This window comes from Colletotrichum acutatum, assembly GCF_030867785.1.
Source record: "Colletotrichum acutatum strain CBS 112980 chromosome Unknown BDZ83scaffold_37, whole genome shotgun sequence".
NCBI lineage: Eukaryota > Fungi > Ascomycota > Sordariomycetes > Glomerellales > Glomerellaceae > Colletotrichum > Colletotrichum acutatum.
The window spans coordinates 161,690-184,030 of NW_026849031.1; the positions used below are offsets into that span (position 1 = coordinate 161,690).

General features: G+C 49.8%; 7 protein-coding genes across 7 annotated transcripts; 3 read left to right on the plus strand and 4 right to left on the minus strand.

The window, feature by feature from the left end:
• Window positions 1–415: 415 nt before the first annotated feature.
• Window positions 416–3,074, minus strand: BDZ83DRAFT_278785 (major facilitator superfamily domain-containing protein). Its single transcript, XM_060502117.1, has 10 exons — window positions 2,883–3,074; window positions 2,754–2,821; window positions 2,528–2,661; window positions 2,226–2,475; window positions 1,888–2,063; window positions 1,629–1,828; window positions 1,206–1,563; window positions 1,083–1,148; window positions 968–1,021; window positions 416–903 (listed from the first exon to the last, which is right to left on the minus strand). Exons 2-10 carry the CDS (start codon window positions 2,799–2,801, stop codon window positions 588–590), a joined length of 1,602 nt encoding a protein of 533 aa, XP_060365942.1. The 5' UTR covers window positions 2,802–2,821; window positions 2,883–3,074; the 3' UTR covers window positions 416–587.
• A 578-nt stretch (window positions 3,075–3,652) lies between these two features.
• BDZ83DRAFT_791677 (tryptophan synthase beta subunit-like PLP-dependent enzyme) lies at window positions 3,653–6,071 on the plus strand (the record flags this gene model as incomplete). The annotated part of the gene is made up of 8 exons (XM_060515739.1): window positions 3,653–3,676; window positions 3,729–4,288; window positions 4,357–4,549; window positions 4,625–4,748; window positions 4,806–4,896; window positions 4,963–5,023; window positions 5,075–5,435; window positions 5,499–6,071. The coding sequence occupies exons 2-8, from the start codon at window positions 4,096–4,098 to the stop codon at window positions 6,069–6,071; spliced, it is 1,596 nt and encodes a 531-aa protein (XP_060365943.1). The 5' UTR covers window positions 3,653–3,676; window positions 3,729–4,095.
• Window positions 6,072–8,743: 2,672 nt separating this feature from the next.
• Window positions 8,744–10,663, minus strand: BDZ83DRAFT_575618 (major facilitator superfamily domain-containing protein; the record flags this gene model as incomplete). The annotated part of the gene is made up of 8 exons (XM_060504832.1): window positions 8,744–9,314; window positions 9,375–9,603; window positions 9,660–9,727; window positions 9,794–9,832; window positions 9,953–10,044; window positions 10,099–10,182; window positions 10,391–10,492; window positions 10,544–10,663. 8 exons carry the CDS (start codon window positions 10,661–10,663, stop codon window positions 8,744–8,746), a joined length of 1,305 nt encoding a protein of 434 aa, XP_060365944.1.
• A 2,543-nt stretch (window positions 10,664–13,206) lies between these two features.
• On the plus strand, window positions 13,207–15,003 carry BDZ83DRAFT_575486 (FAD-binding domain-containing protein; the record flags this gene model as incomplete). Its single annotated transcript, XM_060504820.1, has 2 exons — window positions 13,207–13,814; window positions 13,869–15,003. 2 exons carry the CDS (start codon window positions 13,207–13,209, stop codon window positions 15,001–15,003), a joined length of 1,743 nt encoding a protein of 580 aa, XP_060365945.1.
• A 502-nt stretch (window positions 15,004–15,505) lies between these two features.
• Window positions 15,506–17,379, minus strand: BDZ83DRAFT_575598 (cytochrome P450; the record flags this gene model as incomplete). Its single annotated transcript, XM_060504831.1, has 6 exons — window positions 15,506–15,986; window positions 16,051–16,427; window positions 16,501–16,695; window positions 16,764–17,004; window positions 17,042–17,224; window positions 17,327–17,379. 6 exons carry the CDS (start codon window positions 17,377–17,379, stop codon window positions 15,506–15,508), a joined length of 1,530 nt encoding a protein of 509 aa, XP_060365946.1.
• A 1,104-nt stretch (window positions 17,380–18,483) lies between these two features.
• BDZ83DRAFT_751336 (amine oxidase) lies at window positions 18,484–19,941 on the minus strand (the record flags this gene model as incomplete). Its single annotated transcript, XM_060514038.1, has 1 exon — window positions 18,484–19,941. One exon carries the CDS (start codon window positions 19,939–19,941, stop codon window positions 18,484–18,486), a length of 1,458 nt encoding a protein of 485 aa, XP_060365947.1.
• An 853-nt stretch (window positions 19,942–20,794) lies between these two features.
• BDZ83DRAFT_751337 (uncharacterized protein) lies at window positions 20,795–22,114 on the plus strand (the record flags this gene model as incomplete). Its single annotated transcript, XM_060514039.1, has 1 exon — window positions 20,795–22,114. One exon carries the CDS (start codon window positions 20,795–20,797, stop codon window positions 22,112–22,114), a length of 1,320 nt encoding a protein of 439 aa, XP_060365948.1.
• Window positions 22,115–22,341: the final 227 nt, after the last annotated feature.

Genomic DNA, 22,341 nt, shown 5'->3' on the forward strand with positions numbered 1-22,341 from the left:
GATTTAGGTTTGTGGTCCGCGGAGTGCATTAGTCTGATGGAGTACATGGCGGCTAGAATGCTTATCAATCTCATCATACATCAACAAGGATCTTGTGTCAGCAGCTTTGGACACAGTGAAAATTTCTGGGTCATTTTGTGGTCACCAATCAAGGACGGGTGTTGCCGCATCAGCATCGGGTTTACTGTTACATGATGTAGGTAGGAGACGGTGGGATATGGCCTCATGTTCAGCCATGGTATGACCAAACGCTAGAAGCCAACTTTCAGATCACCCATTCCCAAACCATGTAGACGCAGATTACTTTGGCAGAATTATTCCATTTTTCAAGTCAAGCTCAATCGAGTGCTACTAGTGAGCTTTGTAACAGTTCCGTCAAGCGCTTTCACTCAATGTAACTCCAACAATCAAGTCAGTCAGCTTCCAGAAAGCGCTGATTTTGCCCTGTCGAGTTAAAGACTGGACGTCGAGCTGACTCCGGCCTGCCCCGCAAGTCTTTACCAACCTCTTATCGCTGAAGACTTTCTTTCGGATTGCCCCAAAGATGCTTAAAGATGTAGCATAGTCTTGGCCAGCCTCATCAATAATCACGGGGACTTTTCTGCGTTCCCTTTGAGTTGCGCTTGATGGCCCTCCTCTTTCAATTTGTGGTCGTCAGGGCGGGCCAAGTCAATATGTGGCATCAAGAACCATGCGACGAAGAAACCTGCTGCTGCCAAGCCAGAACCAAGCTCAAAAATGACCTTGAACGATCGTTGATACGCAGGTGCGAGAACGTCGCGAATACGTTGCGCGTCTTCTCTGGAAAGTGATGACAAGTATTGCTGTGGGTTAGTGAGAAGGGAATCTCGTCGTTCTGCACTTAGATCCAGGCTATTGACAGAGTTCTTGACAATGTTGTTCCTTCGAAATGTCAGTACATCGCCCGATAGAGCAGGTCGTGCATGCCCCTGGGAAGTTGACTTACAAAATTGTGCCGCAAATGGCAAGTCCGAATGTAGCCCCCAAATTCCTGACAAAGCTGTGTCACCAGCGTCAGTCGCATCGTTACATTTTGAGTCCGGAGCCAAGAGATGACATACTTGCGGAAGGATGTGACAACGGCCATGTCCTTTCTTGGGACGCCCGCTTGGATGGCTACCAGGGCACTGTCGAAGCCTGCATCAGTAAACAACACGGTCATCGGGCGAAATCTAGACGCTTACGGCTGAAGAGTGTTTCCCACACCTACGCCAATGAGCAGGGAATAGCCGATCTGCTTTCCTAGGCCGGAAGCTTCGTTGAGAGTGGACATGAGACCCAGACCGACCGACCAGCAGAGCCAGCCGAACAAGATGCACTCGCGGTAACGTCCCACCCAGTGGACTATGAGCCCAGAGAGAGTACTACTCGCGGTCTGAACCAGGGTGATGGGAAGAAGCATCACACCAGACCTAGTGGCTCCATAGTTATAGACGAGCTGGTAGAAAGTTGGAATGTAGTAGACCTGAACGACAAAGTTCCAGCCGTTGATGGCCATTGTAATGCATGCACCAATGGTCATTCGGGCGCGAAAGATGTCCACTATGTAAGTCCGAAGGGTATAGGTTAGTTCTATAGGCATGAATAGGGGCAACGTGGGATCTTACGAGGCACGAGCGGGTATCTTGGTCCCTTCCACTGCCACGAGACGAAGACGACGCAGATGAAGGCACCGACAATTAGGGTGGTGAGGACGGCTGCAGAAGCCCAGGGGTACTCGCCACCGCCCCAGGTTAAGCCAAGCATCAAGCTGGTGGTGCCAGCCAGTGCAAGCAAGATGCCTATGAAGTCAATGGCTCGTGTCTTCCTATGTTGAGGTGTGGTTGGTCAGTCTATGGGCGGCGGGTTATCAAGGAGACAACTCACACTTTCCAGTCCCCTTCGACCTTCCTGAGGGGCATGAAGAATAGTGCGCATCCCGCAGATAGCGCCGTCAGGGGCAGATTGAGGCGGAAGATCCAACGCCAAGAGTCGCCCCCTTTGGAGGATAGAGTGCCGCCGATGACGGGGCCTATTCCGTTGGCCAACGCAGTCACGGCGCCCTGAAGAAGCCGAGGTGTTAGCAGGGCAGGGGCGGTTGCAGGGGATGCGGGCGTGAGTGTCCATCTACCCCGCGAGAAAAGCATGACTGATCAAATCTGATACTCTGGTGTGGAAGAGAGTCTAGGGTGGAGGTGGAAAAGTGGCCGGCGGGAGAAACTTGCCAAAATACCCTGATATTTTCCCCTCTCGCGAAGAGGCACTACATCGCTGACGATCATCTGCGCAACTGTCATGAGTCCGCCACCGCCAAGTCCCGTAAAACAGCGAAAAACAATGAGCTGTGTAGCTGTCTGGGCTAGGGAGGATGCAAGCGATCCAAGGCCAAAAATGGCCAGCCCGACCATCAGAATGACCTTACGCGACCATATGTCCGAGAGGCGGCCGTACAAGAGTTGCCCGACTGTGGATGTTCTATGAAGGCGTATCGATCAGGAAGAGTCGTCATCAGGCGAATTAAACGTACATGAAATAGCCATTGGCGAGCCAGGATAGCTGTTGTCCTGCATGAAGGTAATTGCCAACAATAGACAAGCTAGCTGCCAGGGTGGTCTGGTCCATGAGTGCTACAAGGTCCACGCTGGCGCATGCCAGAAAAATCTGTTCTTGTGAGTAAGTATGTATCACTTCATCACATCGGGGGGGTAAATCAAGTTTGAACATTGAAAAACCTTTGAGGCGGGGCAACTTACCGTAATGACCTTGACTTTGGACACGTAATTTGTCTGTTCGTTGAACATGTGCGTCTCTGCTCTCTTGTCTGTGGGCGTTGGCGATTCCGGCACTGTCTCTGGCATATGGGAGCTTTCGGGGTTGCTGACATTGATGTCCACCGCCTCCTGATCGCTACGATCCGCTGATTTGGTGTTCTTGAACATTGCTGAGAGAGGATAGTTGGTAAGATGCGCGAAATCGGGGTGAAAGATGCTTTTGAGATTCGCATTTGTTCATCTATTGACTCTCTGGCTACATGTGTCTGTAACGAAATCTTGGAGCAAATTATACCCCGGAGAATTTCTAGAGACCAACGTCAAATTCTTTCGAAAGCTTCAAATGACGTATCAGGACTTTGTGAATGTCTTGGCAGATGGGTTGTTGATTGGCAGTACAGCACTCCGCAGCAGTCTACACAGCATTGCAAATTCAGTGGCCAGGGTCAGTGGAGCAGCAAAATATTTGGTAATGACGTTGCGCTGAAATTGCCGGGTTTTCCTTTTTTGAGTCTGCTAGAGGTTCTTACCGCTGTTCATCGGTCTTGTTGCCCTGATCAGTTCAATACGTCGCGCTTGTTCCACGCGCCATCCACCGTGAGAGTCGGGATGCCTAGTGGGATGCGGTCTACATTGACAGGTATGTCGCTCGATGACAGGTCTTTGCCTTATACATCCACACCTCAAGACTTTGGTAGTTCCATAGGACGGGCCTTCAAGGTTACATGATGCAGATCATCACGCAGAACAAGCAATGTCAGGTCGCACTCGGACAAAAGAGGATCCCTTCGGTATTATCGGACCTGGCCGTCACAGCGTCTATAGGTTATAGGGAAATGTGGGGTGTCAATTCGCGACTGGGGTATGCATTTAGCGATCTCTTCGTTGACAATATCGTCGTGCAAGTATGGAAAGCTTCAACATGAACCTCTCGTAGCTAAGCTAACTTCCTGTCAGTTGAGTCATGACTGATCTTGTGAGCCATTTGTTTGGTGTGATTGATTTCTGACGGCGAAAATCACTCATGACTTTTCGCACCCCCTGCCGCGTCCGATGGACAGGCGCAGAGTGTAGACGTGATGTAATATCGCCAGGCTTGTAAGCGATCGAATGGTTCAGACAGATCGTTGATTGGTGTAGTTGGGTATTTGGTCCAGCCCGGAATATGCGACAATATCGATGCTCGCTGCTTTTCTTGAATACATTAGACAATCTGCTCTAAAACATAACACCATTCCTACAGCTGAACGCTTCCCAAGCTTTACATTTCCTAACAAAAACTTCCCGCACATTGATTTCTTCTCTTTGCAACAACAACCTCGAGATGCAGCCACGTAACAACCTCAACGTTTATAAAGGCCCTGAGTCTGTTAAGGACTACTTCAGTCCTGACAAGGCACCACCATTGCCTCTTGTGGAGCTTCCCAACTCCCTCAATCCTTACCGACAGGATGGCGTCCGCATCTACGCCAAAATGATGACTATGCACCCAGCAAACAATGTCAAATCTATGCCAGGTAATCAAGTCGAGAAAATCTTCTTACCGAAGACGAGGTTCGAGGTGCTAACCCGTGATTCGACAAAGCTCTCAATCTCCTGGAGCATGGAGTAGCGCCCGATAAGACCAAGACGGTAGTTGAGTACAGCTCTGGGTCAACAGTCATTTCCATGGCTCTGATGTCTCGCGTCCTTTACGACTTGGGAGATGTACACGCTTTCCTAAGCAATAAGACGACAGCAGCAAAATTGAAATTGATGCAATTCTTTGGTCTTAACATGTAAGCTGAGCTGTTTTGGCTAGGTGACATCCCTTTCTGTGCGCCGTGATTATGCTAAATATGGCTCTGTCACAGTACCTTATTCGGCGGTCCGTCGCAGCCCGAGCCGAACGACGAGCGTGGCGGAATTCGAGCCGCATACCGCTGGGCACAGGAATCTGAATCCGTGCTCAACCCGGACCAGTATAACAACGATCTGGTGAGAATTCCTGCCAACAGTTATGGATTGTTTACAGCTGCTAATCAAGCCTTCTAGAACTGGCAATCTCATATGCGATGGACAGGTCCGCAGATTCTGGAACAACTCCCGGAAATAAGCCTGATTTGCGCAGGAATGGGAACCTCTGGTACATCCCATCTTCGAGAGCTTTGAGTTTCTTTCAACGTCACGAGTCTAACACTATGGTTTCCAGGTACAATGTCAGGCTTGGGGAGCTTTTTCAAGAAAAAGAGCCCGTCTGTGTTCCGTTTGGGGTGAGAAATCCAATGCGCCCGCTTCACAGTGCCTTCTAACAGCATTCACAGCGTGTGCACTGCCGCAGGCGACAGAGTTCCAGGACCACGGTCCCTGGCTCTCCTAGCTCCAGTCAACTTTCCCTGGAAGTCAGCTGTGGATCATATCGAGGAGGTCGCATCCCACCCCTCATACTCGCTTTCGTTGGAACTTTGCCGGAATGGCATTGTTTGCGGCCCCTCCTCCGGATTTAATCTCCAAGGGCTTTATCAGTTCATTGAGAAAAGAAAGAAGGAAGGGACCTTGAGTGAGCTTACAGGGGAAGACGGCCAAATTCACTGCGTCACTTTGTGTTGCGATCTCCCGTACCAATACATGGATGAGTATTTTGCCAAGCTGGAAGCTGAGCAGTTCCCTCCGATCAGAAACTCGGTATGTACATGTTCTCCATCATGCCCGCGGTGTTTTACATCTCGCTGATCTTGAAACGCCTAGGAATTGAGTGACGTTGACCTGTACCGCTACGACTCGGCGTGGGAAAAGGATCCGCTAGTGGCCCTAAACGATTTCTACCGTCTGGACAAAGTTCTCACCAGAGATCTCCTTTTCTTCTTATCCAAAAGACGTTCTGATGAACGACAAGGCTGGGAAAGAATCATAGCTCCGTCACCAGACACTATCGTGGTTGACTTGCGCCAACCCGAGGACTTCGAGCAGTTCAGTCTGCCTGGATCTGTGAACTTCCCGCTGATTCATTCAGGCACTCCGAGCCCCTTCGCAGATCCAAAGGTGTTGGCATCGCTTTGGCAAGAGCTTGAGGCCAAGCTTAGCTCTGAGAACGAAGACATCTGCTCCCAGCTCCGAGACAAACTGTCACTCATCATTTGCTATGATGGAGACTCTGCTCGCGTAGCCACCAGTGTTTTGCGCGCGAAGGGATACGCTGCAGACAGCATGAACGGCGGGATTCGAGCCATGCGTAAGTTGGGCTTGCAGTTGGAGGACCCCTGCGGGAAGCCCAACGTTCCAGCTCATCATGGGCAGTCTGTGGGGTCTGTTTCCCACTAGGTACTCAAGAGGATAGATCCGAGGCTATGTGCGACCTCCCAGTAGTTTATCGTAAGGATGTTTTAGTGCACACTTGTATCGGGTCTCTGTGCCATTTCCTTGCCTTTATTTGCTGTGGGTGGCTCCCATTTTGGGGACATACCCTGCATCTTTGATCACCAAGTAGAGAGATATACGGGTATATATCAAAATCCGACTTCTCCTCCGATCAATGGGCGACCTTGCCAAATTGTAAACGAGGTAGTAAGTAAGCTTATTTCGTAAGAGGGATGGAAAGTGTATGTCATGAAGTCGGCAAGGTTACTTCGGTTAAAAGGCTGAGGCGCACGCTAAGAGCTACCAAGACTTTTCTTAAGGGTAGGCCAATATGGCGACGCATGCTCCTTCGTCAGCCGGACGTGGAGTATCCGAGGACCCGGGGGGTTACGGCGTGGGGATCGCGTATGCAGTACCCATGAACCATGCTCGTCCAATCTAATCACGTCGAAATACCTTACATGCATCTTATCAATCAATCAATCTGATTACACGCCTGTCAATGGCCTTCTGCCTCGTTGAGAACCTAACCCTACAGAGCAGACAGCTGCGAGCTCAGCTCGGCCGAGCAATTTTTGCTCGGTAACCGAGGTATCTCCTGACAAAAAGTGAGCAGATGTCACATTTGCCTGCCATTTTCATTCCAATCTTGTTGATCCACGGAGAATGACTATACGAGCCGTCCGTCTGCGCCCTGTTTGTTGGCGGCGATTGCATCTACCTGCATGGTGGATCATTGAACTCGTTGAGTATTCTCGCAGCGATCGAACCTCTCAATGTCAGCTAGTGGCATACTGATACAAGGTGTCACTGGTCGAGTTCATTGACACGAGCTGAAGGCCCGGGTGGGATGTTTCCGGCCCCACAAGAGATACGGCTTATGCACTCAACGCAACTTCAACCATGAACTTAACAATCAGCTCAGTCAACTTCCAAAAGTTCGCCCTTAGTTGACCGAAACTCAAAATCAAACTTACTCAATCAATTACGTTATCTGAATCAATGTTTTTTTTTGAACTTTCTTCATGAGAAAAATCATATCTCTTTGTATTAAAGAAACAACGCCTGTAGCGCCCTTAAAGTTTCTAGGTACATATAAGATGACCTGATCAATTAACCTGGTTGATTGTCAAAAGTTGTCATTGATGTACCTAATTTTAAGGCGAAGGCTGTCTTGATTGCGTTAAGACCAGAGCTGTGCACAGTCCTGCAGCTTGGAACTAGATCAAGCCTTGGTGGTGTCACACTGGGCGAGATCCCTACTTTCCCTTAGGTAGCGTACACCCTACTTGGCTTCGCATTGGCGAGCCCAGTCTTGCGACATTTCGCTAGTTCAAGATTAATTCTCCATCACTATCTTAGATTCATGGCTCTGTACTATCTGTTGAATGTTTCTTGACCTTCTCTACACCATCATCATCACGCTAAAGGTACATGGGGATATCTCAACGTTAAGAAAGAGGGCAGCTTGAACCAAATCGTAGCACGTCAGTGCCATGTTAGATCCCCATAGTCACATTGACACAAGGGAACCTTATGAGGAAGTTGATCATCCTATGAGACTTGCCACTTGCGCCGAGGGCTTATGAATGCATCGAGAGGGGCTCGGGGAAACACAATTCCCGTGCCCACTTTCACAGCACATTGATACAGCAATAAGACCTCCAATTTTCGATACCGAAGATCCATCACCAGGTGCTTGCTCAGACACTGCCAGACAGCGGAAAATGCAACGGCAATGCTCTATAGGATGTAATCCTGGCTAAAATCGGTAAGACCTGCCGACGATATCGTTGTTATCATAGCCAGCCTGTAACACGTCAGATGGAGCAGCTTCCTGAAAGATTTGAATGAGCTGTCAGTCGCACTTGGGCTTATAGATTAGACAGCGATATTGCTTTCGGCATCGAAGCTAGGACCGTGGTATTACGTCTGCATGCGTTCGTATATGGACACAGTATATGTGCCAGGGTCGATTTACATTACCCTGGTGTTCAAAGACAAGATCATACGAAGCACAAGAGGGATCAAAAAGGTCTGAAGTGTTAATACAGCACGGTCAAGAAATCGCGCTTCTCATTCGTGTATCTGATCGTAACAAAACCGGTGCTGTCGACCTTTGCATGGTCATGATTGCAGTCGTCCGTGTAACCGGGGCGTGAAGCCGCCCCACACGCACTGTTGGATCTTTCGCAACTGCTCGGCTTTCCGAGCTGAGGCGGAAATCCGAGGTGTGAATATGCCAGTTTCAGGGGCATGCGCCACTCCTGTATTCAAAGCTCGTCCCCTTGGTTCGAGTAGATTAGTGTGCTGAGGTAGCTACGATCGCTGCAGAAGACCATTCAACCGCCGCCGCTCTCGCTCCCTGAAAGAAATTACTGGCATAATTCAAACAATTCAGCACAAGCTTCCAAAGGCTTTGAACTGCCAGACCACCCAAGCGGCTTGCGAACATAAGGAAGCCGGTAACACTCTCGACATGATGACCTTCAGCTCAACATGATCAGAGGAGTACCAATATATATACATACATACTTTACATATATCTTGATTTTACCTTGCGCTACTTTGAACCAAGAACACTATTTCTAGTGGCGAGTTGATCGAGTTACAGGCACAAAGTGTCTGACACTCGCCTAAGTGTGCACCTTCGGTGTTTTGAAGTCAGCGTCGATGTCAACATCATCCAAGATGACCTCGTTAGTTTTGTGGGCGGCGAGACGTCTCTTTCTCAAGTGACGGGTCTGCCTCTCCGTCTCCCTTGTAATCCACCAAGTCCAGCAGATGGCGAGGATGCACGCGCCTGTCATGCCCATGGCGACCGCGAACGACACTGTGTACTCGGGTGCGTACTTAGAGCGAAAGATCTGGGGACCAACAATAGTACCAATTCCACCAAGGGCGTTTACCCATGCGATAGCAAAGGCCGAACCCGTTGCCCTGAACGTCGTCTGAAGACGCCATGGCCACATGGTAGCGAACCAGGCCAGCGAGACACCCGCGGCAATTAGCGTAGCAGCATACGCGCCTCCGTTGTTCGGGTATGCGACCATAACGCCGTAGCACGCTAAATTAGAGACCAGGTACACCAGTGCCACGAGGGGGTACGGCACAGCCAAAGAATTAGTCAAGTAACCGCTGATGCCAATGAGGATAATGGCTAGAACCGAGGATGGGATGGTGAGCAGCTGGCTTTCGGCGATGGAACTGCGAGATATGAGTCAGAACTACACACGACGGGCATCTGCGGCATGGATTGTCACTCACGCAAGTCCCAGACTGGCGACGATGGTCGGCAAGTAGAACGAAAGACCAGTGCTACCAATCGTCTTGGTAGCCCAGATGAACGCGAACCACCAGAGGCGCTGGTCCTTCATGGTATCCCAGATCTCACTCGCCTTGAAATTGCTCTCGGAAGAGCGAGGGGCGTTTGGTGGTAGGCGAGCTTGGAGGAATCGCTTCTCCTTGTCGGTCAGCCATTTGGCCTGCGCGGGAACTGGGTACCAGACTCGTGAGCAGTCTTGCAAGGATGGTTGAGGTAGGTGATCTTACAATCAGGGAAGATGAAGAGAAGCAAAACGCCGAAGCCAATCGTAATCACACCCTCAACTAGAAAGAACCTGCACTTCTAGTTAGCGATAAATCTAAGGGCTGGAAGCAGCCGACGGGAGGAAAAGCAAACCAACCATTGCCAGCCAGACAAGCCATGTCGCCCGTTCATGCCGCTGAACCCAAAGGCCAGAACAGCACTCACAATGTTGGCAAAGAATTCGAATGAGTCTGTTGTCACGTTACATCAGTGACCAATTCCTTCCACAGCCCTGAAACATTATGATGAGTATCACGTACAGAAAATCAAAAGCCGAGGAGTCATCTCATCGGCGCGGTACCAGTAGCTCATTTGTAGAATGATCCCTGGAAACATGCCAGACTCGGCCTGTTGGGTGGTCAATATCGGTGATTACAAGGACCCATATCAGTGACAGCTCACAAGACCAAGGAAGAAGCGGGCGGTCAGGAGGCCAGCACTAGATGTAACGGCAGCATGGCAAGCCAAAACAATTCCCCAAGTTACCTACGCAGGTCAGCAAGCCATGCTATTGCCAGGTTCCACGCATTATGTCCCTCGGTGCGGTGCTTACCATGATGCGCGACTGGAATCGCGAAGGGAGCATCTTTTTCACGACCATATTGGTGGGAATCTCGCAAATCATAAACGGAATCTGTGAATCATGTTCTCTTAACTATTGTTCAGTATCTTATAACGGCTTCGAGACACTCACGTTGTAAATTGTGCTGACCCAGTTATAGTCATCAGCAGTCATTTTGAGCTGCGTCATGATGTTCCGAGGGGTGCCTTTGTTCATGATTCTGGCATTTGCGACCTGCTATGCATTAGTTCCACTGCCGCCAATGAGGTGATCTTTAATTCTGACATTGTTCGAATCGATGTTCTTGATCATAAAGATGATAGCGCACAAGATCATTAAGCGGAAGTCGACGCGGCGCAAGAGCTTCTTCTCTTCTTCGGCAGAGAGAAGCGCGCGGTCCTTCATGCGCTGCTCATGATCATCCGCAGAGATGTCATCCACAGCCTCACTATTGAGAAGGGCGCTTCGTGGCTTGACGCCGGGTGCACCTTCAGTGGTAATCTTATGGACTGCGGCTTCATTGTCGGTGGCATAGGCCGCCATGGTGAGAATCCGAAATAATATGGAAAACGATGATTGACAGGGTAAGACATGCCACCAAACTAGTTTTCGAAGAAAAACGCACCTTCTTTATAGCTTGCCTTTGCCTGTTGGCAGCATCCAATCGAGCTTCTGCTGGTCCTAGACGTCTGGTCCTCTGGAGCCTCGCCTCCACAACGGCCAAGCTCAAAGGCACACCAGTCAACACCCTCAACCTTGCTATAAAATGCCTCAGCTCCAGGATAATGGACGTACTTGCAGTCTCTTGCTTGTGAGTCGATGGAAAAACCTCGCTCAGTCCTGTCTAGGTAAACGAACTATCATGTCAGTACCCAAGGACCTGCAAGCCGCCAAGTATCCCGCCCCACACTGTTAATCTGATCATCCAGCCCCGACTGTACAAGCGAGGTACGAGGTTCGTCACTAGCAGAACAAGGCAGCAGACTGTACCACGAAGCAAGCGTCTCAGCAATGATGTCTTAAGCACTATTCTCCCCTGTGCTGCAAGATATAAGGTAATTAGGCTAGCCATCGTCCCGACTGGCTGGGTCCTGACATCTTGAGCTTCATTTTCTTCATACCTAGGTACTCCGTAGGTCATACTAGACAGACAGAGTTCATTCAGCCTAGATATTACATGAACTAGCTATCCGACACTAGCGAATTGCTTCTGGCTGCCCATGTGTTCCACCCGTGTCTTTCATGTATCCGTACCAGGGTAGATCGGCTTGAGTGGGCCTAAGTCCCACAAGCCGTTTTGACCTAGTGCTTAGCTTGACTTGCAGGGATCAGCATGGGGCTAAGGTTTAGACTCACGTCCTCCTTGCAAGAGCAGGTACTTCGGGAGCTGGTACTATGTAGGTGCCCTCTCTGAGAACAGGGATAAGACGCCAATTTCTCAAGCCGGCAGGTGGACGAGGAGTGATCCCTACTAAAATCTATCCCCTCAACTAAGTACCTACATGTATGAACCTTGATGGCCCTGAAGACCCCTCCAACCTGTCGTGCTTTCGTATCATCACGCCAGCGTGGGTCTGGGTTGGGCTTAATGTGTACTGAAAACCCTCCTTACCGCTGGGAAAACAAGAGCCGGTGTTGGCGGCCGAACCTTGCTCGAGACTGGTTGTCCGACTGGAATATCGATTCGACTACGAGTCAGAGTAGCCGCAGGGGATACAACGGTCGCTTGATCAATTTCTTAATGCCTTGTTTTCTCCGCTTGCACACAATCTCAATGAAGTCAATTGACCGGTCCGAGTGAACCATTTGGGGTGTCCTGTGGTACGTATATCAACAATGGCAGACACTTGGTTCTGTGCCTGCTTCTATGAACAACATGGCTACCCATATGTGTGAGTTTGCGACGTCCGCGTGCATTGAAACAAGACGAGTCTGAGGAGTGCGGTTAGTATCGACGTACCTCAAGCAAGCCTCATAGCTTGGTAAAAAGCTCACGAAAAACGAGTTCTTCAGCGTGTCCACTGGCTGACAGAGGTTAATGGAATCATAAGGCCGGCAATTGAAGTCAGCAGAAAAATATAAAATATTGATTTCATCAATGACAGGCTTGGGTTGACGTAGACTTTTGACAGGAGTACTGACGCGATGGCCCCTGAATAAGTACCGTGCCAAAGTTCTCAGTCCACCGTCATCTGAGGTGACCTCGGAGATACTGGAAACATGAAGTGTACTGAGAAGACTGGTTTCATTCACAAAAGGATGGAATCAGCACCAAAATAAGGTCACAAAGAGGCTTGTGGGTCGGGGCACGGATACGGCTAGCGGACCGTCGGGCTCAGGCTTCGGCTTCGGGCTCGGGGTCCACTTATCGTCGGCTTGTGTGGGGCCGAAAAATGTATTCGGGCTGCGTTGAGCGGGGCATTCGGTCTCACCACACACAACTTACTAGTCTTCACCCTTTTGATTCGAGCTCGGCAAGAAACTATAGCGACGCTTTTCTTTACTGTAAGTTAGTTGTATAGTGAGTGAGCGTGGAGTGACGGCAATCCTTCAGTGGAAATCCCCTACCAAGTAACATAGCCTAAGGTATAGGTGGATCGGCTCTGCCGCTACCTGGGGCCCTGAAAAAACGGAAGCCAGGAGACAAACTGATATATTTCATGTCGACATTGGCTGTTGTCACCTGGTCAAGCGACACAATACCCGGCCCGTCATCTGGCTAGGGTCGTGACGGAGACAGGCCAATACTCTACACGTTGGTGGTCTAAATCCTATATGTAGACCCATCTTGCGGTTTCTCTGCCTATGTGCATCTATCGCGTATGATAGAACAAGTACAGCCAGTCTTCCAAGAGATGGTCCGACGTCTGCAGAAAAAAAAGTCAACAAACACGCCGAATTAAAGCACAAAGATCATGGCCTCGAATGGATCGATGCCAAAGACTAGCATGGAGCTGCTACCTAGGGGAGTTGTCGTCATTGCGGGAGGTGGACCAATTGGTCTGCTACTTGCACGAGTCCTCTCCTTCTATGGCGTGAAATCTAAACTCTTCGAACGCAATAAGACCACCACCAAGTGGCCCAAGATGGACCTGACTAATGCTCGGTCAATGGAGATCTTTCGCAAGCTGGGTCTTGCCGATGACCTCCGAAAGCAAGGCGTGCCGCCGAACATCGATCAGAATGTCATCATATCCACTGGCCTCTCTGCCGAAAAGCCGCTCACTCAATGGGACCTGCCAGGAGTAGACAGGTTCAGATCCCAAATCCAGAACACCAACGACGGCACTCAGCCCCAAGAGCCTTGGCAAAGAGTCTCGCAAGCCATCTTTGAAAGATGGCTGAAGAAAATCTGTGACGATGATCCACTTATCGACCTCAATTATGGCTTCAAGATTGAACATGTTGAAGAGCATGAGGGCTTCGCACACACGACAATCGCAGACGTGGATACTGGAGAGAGAACCGTTGTAAGATCCGACTACGTCGTAGGATGTGACGGTGCCTCCAGTCGAACACGTACTTCATTGTCGATTCCTCTCGACGGAGGCCCAATGTAAGTTTTGACCAGCATGGCAAATATTGATCAGACTCTAATAAACCTTTCCAGACCCTCTTGTGCCTTACTGGTTCATTTCAAGTCTCGTGATCTAGCCAAACTACACAAACAAGGGAGGTTCTGGCATATCTTCCTCCTCGGCCAGTCAGGCGGCTTTGAAGGGGCCATTATCTCACAAGACGAAATGGATACCTGGACGACCCATCTGTTTCTTCCCCTTGATGCCGAGCCAGAAAAAATCGAGTCTCACCATGCAGTTTACCGTGTCCTTGGAGGGCTTTACGAGCCGTACAAATTCCAGATCGACGAGATTCTGGTGCGTTCAATCTGGAGGCCAAACGTCGCCGTGACACATCACTGGAGAAGCCGCGAAGGACATGTATTCCTCGCCGGCGACTCAGCACATCAGAATATTCCTACAGGGGGCTACGGGATGAACATGGGCATCGGAGATGCCTTTGACCTCGGGTGGAAACTCGCCTCGGTCGTCAACGGTGAGGGCGGTCCAGGGCTCCTCGAGTCTTACGAACTGGAGCGCAAACCTGTCGCCCTCCGAAACGTGGAGCGGTCCCACGATCATTTCAAGGTCCACAAGGAGTTACAGATGTTGCTCAGTGGCGGTGATCCGCGTCGCGTCGACGCCGACACTGAAGAAGCACGTCTTCTCAGACAGCGTGTTCACGAATTCTACCAAAGCCATGATGGGGAAAATAGGGACCTTGGGATAGAGATGGGATACTGGTACAACTCACTCATCATTTTGCACCAGGAAGATGACGGCAGTGAGCCTTTCTCGGATCCGCGTTGTTACACGCCAACAACGTGGCCTGGTGGCCGGCCCCCTCATCTTTTTCTCTCCGATGGTACCCCGATATTCGACAAGTTCGGGAAACACTGGTCACTTCTTTGCTTCACCGAAACTAATGTGGGACAAGATTATATCGTCCAAGCCGCGAGCGATTTGGGTTTAAGTCTGTCCCTGATCAATCTCTCAGAAGAGGCGCAAGCTAGAGCGTTGTATGAAAGAAATCTTCTCTTGATCCGCCCAGACCAGCATGTCGCCTGGAGAGCTCGGGCAGTGGAATCACCAGCAATCGTAGATGCGGTCCTACGTACTGTTTCTGGGCGCATCGTCATGGGTATAAGGAAAGCAGTCAGCGAAGACGCAAGCCTCGAGTTGAAGTGACTTCTGAAACTTCAATGAAGGCATAAGGCATTGCGAACTGAGGTAACTCAGATGCGAGTAGGTGGATGTTCGGGATAACGATAGTCTTTCATAGTAAACTTTCTGTTCACGTCGGTTTAGTTATCTTCGGCCGTGTACATTTTCTTTGCCTCAACTATCCTGCCTTAACGTATGGTGAAGCACATGTCTTTCTTGATGTGTTCTTAACCTAAGATTATGCCTTCACATCACCGGCGCCTTTTGAGCTTATGAGTTGGCACGAAATGTTCGTTGACTTCTTTCTTATCTCAGTGTTGCGGAAGTTCATCTTGCTTACCGTATAGATTTTTTTCCTCCAAGTCCCAAAGTAGTGCAGCTATGATGATGGCATTTCATGAAAAACTGTTCGTCTAAACAAGACTTTCTGGCGCTCTTCATTGAACTATCCATGACTCCAAAACAGACACGGTATCGGATAATCCCAGTTCTTGCTCAGAACCTAACTAATCTCAGGTACTCATAGCTAGATGTTGTCGAAGTTCTCATAGTTGCTGTCCGGCATCCATGTACTGAAGGCCATGCCCTCTGGGACCTGCTTCCATTGCATGGTGACTGGGTTCAGTAGCTGCTTGCACTCTTCAGCGGCGTCTTTGATAATAGCGACTTTCTCCGCAGACCGGGGCTCGATCCAAGCTGGATAGTCAGATGGCTGGACAGTGATACCACCAACGAGGTTCTCAATGTCGTATTTCACCCGATTGCCTTGGGCATCCACAGCCGGGGAGAAGTCAAAGGCCCACAATAGTCTCGACATGCCCAGGAAGAGAGATCTTTCAGCGATGTGGATACCCTGACACAGCCGTCTTCCCGCGCCGAATACAAAGTTGTCGCGTTTCTTCGTGTCCCCCATGGCAGATTGATAGAGTGTGGTGTGGTCATCCTTGAAGCGTTCAGGATCAAATACGCGGGGGTTGGGCGAGCGCTCTTCATCCATGTGGATTGCCCTGTGTTACGTTCAACATTCAGATAAGGAGTTCCAGCGAGACACGACTGAGGAGATTCACTCACCACACATTATTGATAATAGTCGCGCCTTTCGGGATGTTATAACCCATGTAAACGTCGTCCTTGACTGCTGCGTGAGGCACGCCAAGGAAGACAGTTGGCATCCACCGCAGGCTCTCCTTGATACAGCAGCGGATATACGGCAGGTCCTGGTAATCGTCGATGGTGGGGAGACGGGCACTACCAATGACACGATCAATCTCCTCTTGAGCCTTTTTTTGTACCTCTGGCCACACAAGTATAGCCTGAATGAAACCATAGAGAGTTCCCGCTGTCGTATCCGAGCCTGCTTCAAGCAGCGAACCGCTGATATAAGCAGCTACATCGTCGCTGAAGCCTTCTTTCGTTTGAGCGCGATAGATGTCGTTACAGAAGCAGGGCTGTTGATTTACTCGTCAGAAATGGTTCCCAGCTCGAATTTCTTAATCTTGAGTCCTGTGCTGTGGCACTTACCAGTCCTGTTCCGTCATCAAGCGCTTTCTTCGACACCATCCAATGTCGGAGATAGTTCTGGCTCTCTATCTCATACAACTTTTTGGCGTATGTGACGTTTGGCGCAATAGAACTAGGTAGGCTTTGGATAAAAGGATATATGTCCGCTAGCTGAGCGCTAGAGCTTCCGGACAACCTGCCCCAGTTCTCAAAGCTCTATTTCATTAACATTCAGTATTGGGCATTAATTAATTTGTGTTGGTGTGGTAGGAAGACTTCATTACCTCAAACAGCTGCAAAAGCTTCGGGTCATGATTATCAGTACAGCGATAACCGTATATCATTTGTGTGGAAAGAGAGTAGGTAAATCTCCTGATGTGCTGGAGGAAATCGGAAGGAGTCTCCAATAGATCTTTCAGAAGAATCTTATTCTCGAGGTCCTGATAAGGAACGTACGTGACAGCAGCCTTAATGTTCAATATGTTGTGTACCATGCGATGAATCATACGCCAGTTATCTCCGTATCTCTGTATGTTGTCAGCTGTCTAGTTTCCATTTGCACCTGCGACAAATGTCACTTACCATCACAACAAGACGGAGATCGCCGCTAGCTACCTTTTGACCGATAAACATATCTGGCCGGTCAGAGTAGTTGCCGCTCCTCTTGTCCAACATTTCTTTGACGGCTGTATCCGATGATAGAACGATCATAACTTTTGTGCCGAGTATCAATGAGTAAATCGGCCTACCGCACCATTGAGTCAACATTAATTCCATGACTTCCCTCGGCTCTTTGTCTGCTTTAATTCTTTGATTATCCTCCGTAATGGTAAAGATGAAGTATTACCCATATTCTTTGGCCCATTTCTGCAGCTGAAGATGTGGCCTCAATTTCGGCATCTATATCCATGCTATTAGTGAGATCGCCCTCTCAGTGTACTTGATTGGTTCACAAACAAGATGCAGATTGCCTAGCACAGGCAGCGTCGGTGGACCGGGTGGATAGCCGTGTGGCCTAGATCCCACTTTGCTGACTTTCCAAAGAAAGAACAAAACAGTAGCGGCCAGAAGAAGGGATGAACTGGGAGGATTGAACATTGCAAATGCCAAATTAGGTCACTGGAATCATTCTTGTTTCAAGACGAAGGTAAATGAATGGTCGAGTTTGAGGGTTTACTTAAATAGGGCCATGAAGAGAGTTTCCTTCATTGCCTCTTAATTGCGGCTTGAAGTCACAGGTATGTTATATATGAGCTCTTCAACAGTCTCTCTATATAGGTAAATGCTTGAAAATCACCACTACGGGTAACCAAATAATTGGATGTCATGATGTATTGATCGCGGGGTGCATTAACTTGCGTCTGGCTAGGGGCATGAAATGATGTAATGAAGGGGGGGCAGAAACTAGGGTGAACAAGAGTAAACCTCAAGACTTGGCTGAGACAGTGATGGAGTGTGTGATACTCCTAGGGTTGCTATGACCGTGAACTTAGCCGCCGCCCCCAAAAACAGCGAAGCCGAGGCCGATGCCACCCTGTCCTCGTCCATTTCGGGCCCGGACTCCGCCTTCCAAAGCGCTCTTTTCCGGTTAGAATACTTGAGTACCACAGGTTTATTCATATCTACCACAGTATTAAGTTGACAAAACTAGTGCCATAGTCGATTGAGCGATGCTTAGTGAGGAGCTCTTGCACTTCATGTTGGCTTATACATGATGTAACATACTTCAAATCTGAAGTGCATACGGATGATCAACTAGTCGCAATAACCCAACCAATTGACTGAGGAGTAGTCGATCAATTGACTGGGAGGTCAAAATTGGGTCGGTAACGTTGAAGGGAGCCGCTTCGGACTCGTGTGCACTATCCCGAGGTTGTCATTGATCGGGCAGTGGGACAGAATTGGGGAAACATGTCATCGGACACCATTCTTTCACGGGATGCATATAGACCATGCTTTCGATCTTATTCGTCAGAAACTTTTCATAAGTGATGTCTATCAATGCTACATCTTCAAAGCAAACTGTTTGGAGATTAACTCAGCAACAAGCTGACCCGACCGCGAACAAGCGGCTGTTCCACCCGAGGCCCACGGCTTTGTACCGTCGCCAACGTTGAACAAGTTCGGGAAAGGAGTAGTCTGCGGCTGATCATAGCCAGACACAGCACGCTGCGCAGGCCATTCGTCGGCAGTAACGTCGATAGCCAGGATCTTGGCTTCGTCAAAACCTGGGAAGTTGACGCGCAGATCCTGAATCAGCAAACTCTTTTCTTTCTCCAAGTCGAACGAACCTATCGCCGGTATTGGAACAGATGCGCCGGAGTACAGATGCCATCCTTTGGGGCAGCGATTGAGCTCGGGAGCGCTGAAGTTCCCTGCGTAGACCAAGCGGCGGGTCTTGCTGAACATGGCAAGACAGGGGAAAGTTGCGAGAGGCTTCCGACTTGCAAAATGAATGGTCAAAATAGCAGCTGTTTTGTTCCATCGCTGCAAGGTTTCGGTGTAATCAGCTGGGAGTACATCGGTGCCGGCGAGAAGCGCAGTACCATGTGGCCCGATGCTGCTCACAATTACTTTAGAGAACACTTTGATCTCGCGACCACTTCCGTCTTTGACCAAAGCCCCTGATATGCTGCCATCAGGTTCGGTCAATAACTTAGAGACAGTCGAGTTAAGCCAGACCTGGCCACCAGAAGCCTGCATGTGCCGTGCCAAAGGTTTCCAGACCTCGATTGTCCCGCCGGGTGGAAGTCCGATCTTTTTGAAAGAAGTATCCTTTAGGAAGTAGTACAAGAAAACTTCCGCCAAAACTACATCGCCTCGTGCTGCAAAGATGGATCCGAGAACATTGTCGGCCAAGTCGTGGATGGTGCTGTTGTGCGTGAATCTGCTGAGCCATGAACGAGTCGACTCATTCTTCTTGGGACGCAGCCAAGGCAGGCTCCAGAGCATGATGGCGAGCACTCTAGGTCCAGCGTTGCGAAGCAGGCCAAAGATGCCTTCGACAACATTGATATCCCGATTCCCCCAACGTATAACAGTTGCTCCGCGACCAGGTTCGTGTAGGTTGAGCTGCAGCCCGAGGGCTTGGTACGTGGCAGACACAGCGCCGTCGAACTCGATTACAAGGGCACCAGTATTGATCAAGAATCCATCAACTGATCGCGTGGAAGCACGCCCGCCAATGCGCTCTTTTGCCTCGACGATGAGCGTGCTATAGCCCTTTTCGGCGAGAAGCGCGGCGGTAGTCACTCCGCTAGCACCAGCCCCTATAACGATTACATCGAATTGATTACTTGAAGAAGACGTTCTCGTAAGAGTCGGCACAGCAGGATGGACGGCTGAGCATGTGTTGGTGAACCATTTCTTCGATCTGAGCAGGGGATTTCTTGTGTGTGGCAGGCGGATAGTGGGAGGACGTGAGGCAGTCAAGAGTCGACTCGGAAACGCATGAAACGGCATTTTAAACTATGAGGGCAGTGGACGAATGATTTCCTTTCGATGGTTTATCGATTTACGGTAGGGCGAGGGAGTCCGGGCTTGTGTTATGGATTCGGACCGCATTGGGCCTGGGACAGTTTATATTGGAATTTCACATGCTTAACGGACTTTCACAATGCCTGTATCCTCCAGAATCTTCAAGATTTCCGATGCAATCCCCTGCAATTATCGCCTATTCTTGGCACATCTGAAGTTACTGCAGCGATGGCACTGCTTGACAGGCATCGACCTCGAAGGATTTATTTGGATACTCAACCAGCTGTTCTCGCTGGATCTTGCTCCAATCTCAGATAACCTGTGTTTCATACGCACTTTGGCACATTGACCTACTATCAGAGGTGACTCGCTGATGTTGCTTGAGCTGATGAAAACAGCACTGTTAGTTGAATCACTGCTGGCATTGCATGGATGTTCCGCGTCAATCCGGGCTCGGGCTCGGCCTCGGGCCCGGGGGTAAACGCTACCGAACTACTAGGTAAGTAGACTATGGGTTTATGGTTGGACAGTGTCAGCCACGTCTCCATAGAAAGGAAAAGCTACTCCTTATCAATAAGTTTGGACGGGACATTGCACGGTAAAAGTGAAGGAATCTGTTGTTCAAGACATCGCGAGGTGGGTTTCCTCCGTCCCGAGCAGTTTCTCGTGTCATATGATGGTCTTCACCTCTGCCGAGGGTGTGGGTTCACATTTATCGGTGGATCTGTCGTGATTGCAGCGAAGACCCAGTTCATTTTGTACATAAAAGTCCCGAAATTGAATCTTTCTCCGTACATCAACGGCTCGTACCTCAGCCCAAAGACGACATTTGACAACGATGAAAGTTGCCGTTATTGGTGGTGGACCGGCTGGCTGTACCGCGGCGTACACCCTGCGGAAGGCCGGTTGCGATGTACATCTTTTCGAGCGCGATAACCGCATCGGCGGACGTACCAGCCAAGTTCTCAAAGAAGGCTTCAATCTCGGAACCGGGGCGCTCTTCTTGATGGGAGGTATCTATTCTCGAACCACCGCCATCCTCAAGGAGCTCGAACACCACAAAGACTTAGTGTCATGGAAGCCTATCACTCATGTCGTTGACTGGGATCGTCAGCGGTATATTGCACGCTTCGACAAGGTCACAAGCTTTATTCAACTACCAGTCTTCAACTTGCTCGACAAATTGAGAATCGGAATCAGCATCATCATGCAGTTGTTCTCTCCTGGACCAAAATCACTCTTCGATGGTGCTGAACTTGCACAATACGATCATGGCGAGACATTGGACACCTGGTCTGATCGTGTGCTAGGAAAGAAAGGGACCAATCACCTGACTCTTCCGTACATGGGATTTCTCTATGCAGTTCCTCTTCACTGGCAATCCACCCCATTATTTCAAGGCGTCAGCCAGCAGTTCTACAAACTATCACTGCAGGTACCACCAGAGGGCGTCGGTCAATTCAGCCAGTGGTTAGTGGAGGGTTCACCCGGTCTAGATCTCCATCTCTCCTGCCCGGTCAATGCCGTTCGTACACGCGATGCTAGCGGCTACTTTGTCGACGCTGGCGGCAAGCCGTATGAGGTTGACGCCTTGGTGATGGCGCCGGAACCAGGTGTGGCCGCCGATCTCCTGCACAATATCATCCCGACAAAGTCAGCAGCAAAGCTTCGAAACTGCCGCTATTCAGAGTATGCCCACGTGCAGCTCTGCTACAAAAATAACCCTTGGCCAAACTTCCCGGCGTCCGTGTCGTTGCCGGCAACTAATTTGAGAAAATGGGGCGCCTGCGTGCTACTGAGCCATCGCCATCCAAACTCGGTCCCTGTTGGCGGGGAAGCAGTCGGTGTTTATTTCTACACGCCGCCTCTCGCGGATATGGAAGACGAAGAAATCAAGAACGAAGCATTGATGGCTGTGACCGAGGTTTTTGGTGCCGCGCCCCAGCCTGACTTCATCGAGATATTTCACTACAAGAGGGGTCTCTCACTTTCACCGCCGGGTCATTTTGCAACAATGGACTCACTTCATACCGAAATGCCTGATGGTATTGTGTTAGCAGGTGACTATTTCGCCCATGCAGGCGTGGAGTTAGCAGTCTTGAGTGGTGAGAGGGCAGCCCGTCAGTTATTAGGGGATTGGCCCTCTGAACGCGCATAGTAAGACTCAGACTAGCTCCGCCGATAATCCATCGGGCTACTATCGGACAACACCTTGCCCGAAAATCCAAGTCTTTCTCCGTGAGAGTCAACTACCATTTGTACAAGCATTCGTCAATCAGAACGAAACCCGGCTCAAAGCCAGACAAAAATGAGAATAGCAGATTTGTCAAAGATATTTGAGTCTTTGACTTGATTGAACAACAAGACGACAAGCCTGGTCATGGT

What these genes read in the sequence shown, in the direction of transcription:
- BDZ83DRAFT_278785 (XM_060502117.1), bottom strand. Translation starts at nt 2,801, where the DNA reads ATGTTCAACGAACAGACAAATTACGTGTCCAAAGTCAAGGTCATTACG. An exon ending in GAAAATATCAGGGTATTTTG is followed by an intron (nt 2,064 to 2,225) that starts GCAAGTTTCTCC and finishes CGGCTTCTTCAG; the next exon opens with GGCGCCGTGACTGCGTTGGC. An exon ending in GTGGGAAACACTCTTCAGCC is followed by an intron (nt 1,149 to 1,205) that starts GTAAGCGTCTAG and finishes AGGCTTCGACAG; the next exon opens with TGCCCTGGTAGCCATCCAAG.